The 6,147-nt window shown below is 33.6% G+C and overlaps 1 protein-coding gene across 1 annotated transcript; it reads right to left on the reverse strand.

The window, feature by feature from the left end:
* Window positions 1-990: 990 nt before the first annotated feature.
* On the reverse strand, window positions 991-5,363 carry LOC144837927 (protein PBDC1-like). Its single transcript, XM_078693257.1, has 6 exons — window positions 5,274-5,363; window positions 4,104-4,169; window positions 3,440-3,499; window positions 3,016-3,156; window positions 2,077-2,188; window positions 991-1,115 (listed from the first exon to the last, which is right to left on the reverse strand). The coding sequence occupies exons 1-6, from the start codon at window positions 5,298-5,300 to the stop codon at window positions 991-993; spliced, it is 531 nt and encodes a 176-aa protein (XP_078549383.1). The 5' UTR covers window positions 5,301-5,363.
* Window positions 5,364-6,147: the final 784 nt, after the last annotated feature.

Consider the following 6,147-nt stretch of genomic DNA (forward strand, 5'->3'; position numbering starts at 1 on the left):
ATTGAGCGAATTCCAAATGACACATGAAATTGCAAGAATACAATAAGGAGTGTAATAAATAAAGATAAGGGTTTTCATTATGCATAATCTTTAATTATGCAAGAACTACAGTAGAGCCCCCTCCTTTAGAATACCCCTATTAAGGGGACACTTTGCTGTTAAATTAACAAGGGAAAATATATGTTCTAACACCACGCCACACCTCTATTCAGAGTACACCCCTGTTCAGGGGAAACTTTGTTTGGTCCTGAAGGCGTCGCCTTAATCCGACGCGACTTTAGGTGGGGGATAAACATGCTTTAGACCATGGGGCTCAAATGCACTGTACACTATCAAACTTTGTGATTTGTATGGTGATATATTGTGATATATATGGACATGATGATGTCATATCACTACCATATTTTGGCATATCATTTTTTTATAGTGTAGACAGAGCTTAAGTGTCTGAGCCCCCTTATTTTAAAATCCTAGACCCGCCCCTGTAACAGGTTCTACTGTCATATGTAGATATATCAATGAGTGTCTGAGCCCCCTTATTTCAAAATCCTAGACCCGCCCCTGTAACAGGTTCTACTGCCATAGGTAGATATATCAATGAGTGTCTGATCCCCCTTATTTCAAAATCCTAGACCCGCCCCTGTAACAGGTTCTACTGCCATAGGTAGATATATCAATGAGTGTCTGAGCCCCCTTATTTCAAAATCCTAGACCAGCCCCTGTAACAGGTTCTACTGTCATAGGTAGATATATCAATGAGTGTCTGAGCCCCCTTATTTCAAAATCCTAGACCCGCCCCTGTAACAGGTTCTACTGCCATAGGTAGATATATCAATGAGTGTCTGAGCCCCCTTATTTCAAAATCCTAGACCCGCCCCCTATAACAGGTTCTACTGCCATAGGTAGATATATCAATGATTTACCGTAAATATACATTGTATACTTAATACATGTGACATGATTATTACTAATGAATGTTTTCTTCAAGTGCTATGATTTGCTTTCTTCTTTTGTTGTCTCATTCTGCTTTGATTCTAATTTCTTTTTCCTGTTTATCAAGTTTAGACCTGCTCTATTTCTTGCAATTTCAATCGCATAAAACTGAATCTTTGTTGCTGAAAATAAAACGAGCATCAATATTAAAAAAAACCATGACGACAATGTAACCATGATGAATAAAGCTATGTCTACACTACAGTATCATATGTGACAAAAATATGTGATGTGCCCATATATGGACATGATGATGTCATATCACTACCATATTTAAGCATATCACTACCATATTTTAAGAATACTGCATCACTACAGTACCATATTTTAAGCATATCACTACCATATTTGGGCAAATCACACTTTTTTTGTCAAACTAGTCTGATAGTGTAGACAGACCTTAAAGAGTGCAGTTTAAGCATGGAACATGTTTTGAACATTCATCAAGTGTTTCATAGATTTCACGATCCATTTTCTAAAAGGAAATTGCTTCAGAATATTGTTGTTACTAACTGTTATTTACAATATGCAAATGAGGAATGAACATATAATGTCAGTATTTTTTTAGGTAGATGTCAATAGTCCAATTGAATTTTAACAAGTCCACTATGTTTTAAAATCTGTTAATGTTCAAAAAATGTTTAATAATAACTGTTTTCATTAACATTTTTTTTGATAAAACTTTTTTTTTTTGTTCTAAGCCAAAAAAGTATTGTTACATACCACTACAGATTTCATTAAATTTGTTAACAAAGCTACTTTTTTAAATATAGGTGACAATCAAAACAAACAAACTTTGCGATTGGATTTCTTTTGCAGTGAGAAAACAATTCTAACATCCTTGGCATTGTTAGCTAATAAGAATTGTAACCATTAAGATAAAGACAGAGATAAACAAGGCCAACAGCCATAATTCGTGTGCTCTCAGAAAAAAATGAATTTTCAAAAAGTAATGTACTTTAAAACTTGTCTGTACATCAAAACAGTTCAAAAAGTACAGAAAAGCGATAAAACGCATAGTGATACCGGACCGACAGACCGACATAGTGAACTATAGTCGCGTCCACGCGACTAAAAATTTACCTAAAGTTGAATTCTCTTCTGAGTAGTCCTTAGTACAGTCTAACCGTAAAAGGGTTCCATAGTTGAAGTCTTCCACTGTACCATCAAAATGATTGCAAAATGGTCTCCATTTCTAATGAAAAAATGATTTACAATTACATTACTGTACAAATAGATAACAACTAAAGTGCTTGATAAAAAATAATAACAGCTAGTTTTCAGCTCCTGAACATTGAATAATGCATAATTAAATAAATAAAGGACTTTCGAATTTTAATACAGTATTGATACATTATATATATATTATACATGGTAAAGATCAAAGAACTGAAATGGAAATGGGCAGGACACATAGCCAGAAGAGACGACAACAGATGGACGAAGAGATTGAATGAATGGCAGCCGAGGACAGGGAGAAGAAGAAGAGGACGGCAAAAAAGAAGATGGCGTGACGACATAACAACGTACATGGAAACAGCAACATGGGAAAGATCGGCAAGGAACAGAACTAAATGGAGACAGCTGGAGGAGGCCTTCACACAGCAGTGGGTGAAATAGGCTATGAGATGAAAGAGAGATTATACATTTTAAAACAGTACATACAGTATACATTATTATAGTACAGTACTGCATAATTGTGAAGTAGTCCAAATCTAATTACTGTGCTATAAATAGAATTTTTGAAAATATATTCAATAGAGTAACTGGGTACATTTCTATGTTTAAAAAATTCCCTAATGATAAGCTTTGCTGGATGGGCTACCCTCATGAAACATGGTTTAATAAAATATATATAAATAACATTACAATTGATATTTTTGTAGTGTTTTAATCAAGTAATGGTTTTAAAAAATTCAAAAAGGAATTATTCATAACTCAACTTATATCTACTGTAATACAGACATAATTTGTCAGCATAATGACAGACTATCTTTACTCATTGATTGATAACATACTTACAGATTTAGCAGCATCTGATTTCAAGTCACTTTCTTCAAATTTATCAATTTTAAAATCAGGAAAATCTTTCTTGAAATTCTCCAAAATTTCATCATCATGTTTTGTAAGTTTTAGACTTGTAGAATCAACTGAAGATATTAACTGTTGAAAAAATAGTTATGTTAAAGTTGATCTAAAGCTCTGTCTACACCATCAAACTAGTTTGACAAACAAAGTGTGATGTGACCAAATATGGTGGCGATATGCCAAAATATGCTAGTTATATTCCCAAATACGGTACTGATATAGGACATCATCATGTCCATATATGGGCACATCACATTTTTTTTGTAAATAAATAAGTAAATAAAGTTTGATAGTGTAGTTGTAGGAGTTTAAGAAATGCCATTGAATGCAGTTTATAATTGTTCACCTTTTAACTTACATTGTAATACACCTCTGCATGTTTGAATGCCTTCATAGCCCACTGCATTTCAATATTTGCCTAAAAGATAAGATCAATCAACAAATAATTAAATGATTTTAATAATAATAATATAATATCTTGGATTTAATATGAAGCGCCTAATGTTGCGCAACCTCTAAGCATTGTATATTATTACCCCAGTAATTTTTTAATCAAACATGTATGGAAACATACTCCCATAATGTAGCTACTAATCAGCGCATAGTTGTGTGTTGACCTTAATACAAGGTACACATTTGTACACCTGGGTGAGAGGCAACCGTAAGTTAAATGTCTTGTCCAATAATACACGCAATGGGACGAGAGTTGGATTCGAACCCACGATTCGTAGGCCATAAACACATTTTTACCTTTGAGTTATATTTATAAAATTAAAACAATTTAATGAAATCATCATAGTAATCAATATATGGATTTGTATAACTCAGTGCTCGTAAAATTCCCTGGAATGGCTGTCCTTCCACTTTCCTGAATTTCTTCAACTTTATTTATAAAACTATTTTTAAGATTTTTATTCAAAAGTTTAGTTGCCCTACATAAATGTATGGTTCCATGGAGACCTCAGGCAACCGATTTTGTGAGCACTACTTAACTGGATGTCATTATTACATATTTTACTTACATCATTGACGTAATTCTCTGCTGGCTGTGAGAGTGCATTTTTTGCTGCGAGTGCTCCACCGGCCCCCTATGATGTAAAATAAGTAATCCTCTTTAATTAAATAATATCTTTATTAGATTTAAAAGAAAAACAAAAAAGCAGAAAACAATTAATCATATTATTGTAGTGCATATTTGGACAAACTAACGTCCGTAACTTTAATTTACACAAAACAATGTAAAAGCATTTAATAATATACAAATAAATTAATGTATATGAGTGTAATTGTACTAATAATTGCATGAGGTTATATATCAACGAGGCAAAGCCGAGTTGATATTTGAGGCAAAACTTCGACAGACAACTCATTTAGGCTAACTCTGTTTTTTTCCAATGATTCCACGTCTTGCAGAGATTAATTAATCAATCTAAATTAGTACATATATCTCTCAAGAATTGTACTTCCACCGTAAAAAACCAGTCATAACATTCAAATCGCTGTGAAAGTACAAAATAGGTGGCACGGTTGTATTTCAAAAGCAATAGTATAAAACATAAATATTTTCCAAACACGCAAAAAGATTTTTTTTCGTACACAAAAAAAGTACTATTAAATGATCGTTTAATAGTGCGTACTATTGCATGCCATGTGACCCACATTCACCCAATCAAATAAATGACAGGAATTTATTTAGGTGTTATATAATATCAATTAGTAGTAGGCTTAGGTCTCTATTACATTTAAAATATTAAAGAAAAGCTTTCATTATTAAATTATTTAGGCCTATCTAGGTTAGGCCTAGCTGCTACGGATCTCCGCTGCTACCTGGTCCTAGGCTAGGTAGGCCTAGCTGCTAGCTAGTAGGCTAGCCTAAATAATATTATGGGAAGAGCCTACGTTTGTTTTATTAACTTATTCTCGATACTCAACCTATTATGAAATGTTAGCCCAACTTTAAAAACAAGCGCAGCCAGCAGTAAAAGGTAGGCCGAAGGTGTTGATCCGACCACAAACAAGCCTACGCAACTAAACTAGGCCAGGCCAGGTCGTCCAACTAGCACCAGACTCGTAGTAGTACTGATACGACTAGGCCTAGCCAGTTATCCGACTCTATCTACAGTTACTGAATATATTTAGGCTTATGCACGGTAACTGACCACTTCTCATGAATATAAAATACCTTTTCTTACCAGTGCTTCAATTTGGTCATTTGACATCTTTTTCAATGAACTTTTTATACAAGGAATACACACATGTATTGTTGTGTGCGGGTGATTGGTGTGCAAGGAAGCATGGGACAAAAACGAAAGAAACTGAGGGCGCTACTGCACTCACTGTTGTCAGAGCTATTATATTCAATGGCTCTGCACTCTGTGTCAATGGCTCCTCACTGTACTGTACTGTCTGTACTCTGTCGTCTCATCATTCGTCATCGTTATTAATATTAATAAGTATAATTTCTATCAATATAATTGATATTTATATAAATAATAATATTCATCATAATGCCATCAACATCAATTAAGATTATTAATTGGAACTACAAAACACAGAAATAAAATAAATATTTTTAGGAAACAAATATTTAATTCATTAGTATCTTATTACGGTACATTCTATTCGGCCGTCTGCATTTTATTGGATAAAGCTTGGTTCCAAGTTGGAAACAATGCAAAGACGTACGTAGACGCAACGCATGCGACAGTTCGCGAATAAATGCGTTGTGCGTTCTTTGCGTTGTGTCTCTATTGTGAACCAAGATGGCCGGGATATAATACAATTATAAATGTAAAAGCATTTAATGATTAATTATTATTATTATATATTAAAAATACTGAAGGCTTAACTTAGTTAGGCTAGGCCTACTACATTATTCAATTATTAATATAGAACTTAGAAGAGCCTATCTCATTTCTCATTAACATATTCTCGATACTCAACCTACAATGCAAAGACGTACGTAGACGCAATGCCAGCGAAATTCGCAAATAAATGCGCTCATACGTCATTGCGTTGTGTCTTTAGATATAATAAAATTAGTGAATATAAAATAAATTTGCTTCT

The sequence above is a fragment of the Antedon bifida genome, chromosome 3 (genome assembly GCF_963402885.1).
Source record: "Antedon bifida chromosome 3, ecAntBifi1.1, whole genome shotgun sequence".
In the NCBI taxonomy this organism is placed as follows: Eukaryota; Metazoa; Echinodermata; class Crinoidea; order Comatulida; family Antedonidae; genus Antedon; species Antedon bifida.

Excerpts from the sequence above, each read along its gene's own strand:
- LOC144837927 (XM_078693257.1), bottom strand. The coding sequence starts at position 5,300 with ATGTCAAATGACCAAATTGAAGCACTG. Across the intron at positions 4,170-5,273 it reads ATGACCAAATTGAAGCACTG|GGGGCCGGTGGAGCACTCGC; the intron begins GTAAGAAAAGGT and ends TTTACATCATAG. Across the intron at positions 3,157-3,439 it reads ATGCAGAGGTGTATTACAAT|TTAATATCTTCAGTTGATTC; the intron begins GTAAGTTAAAAG and ends TTTTTTCAACAG.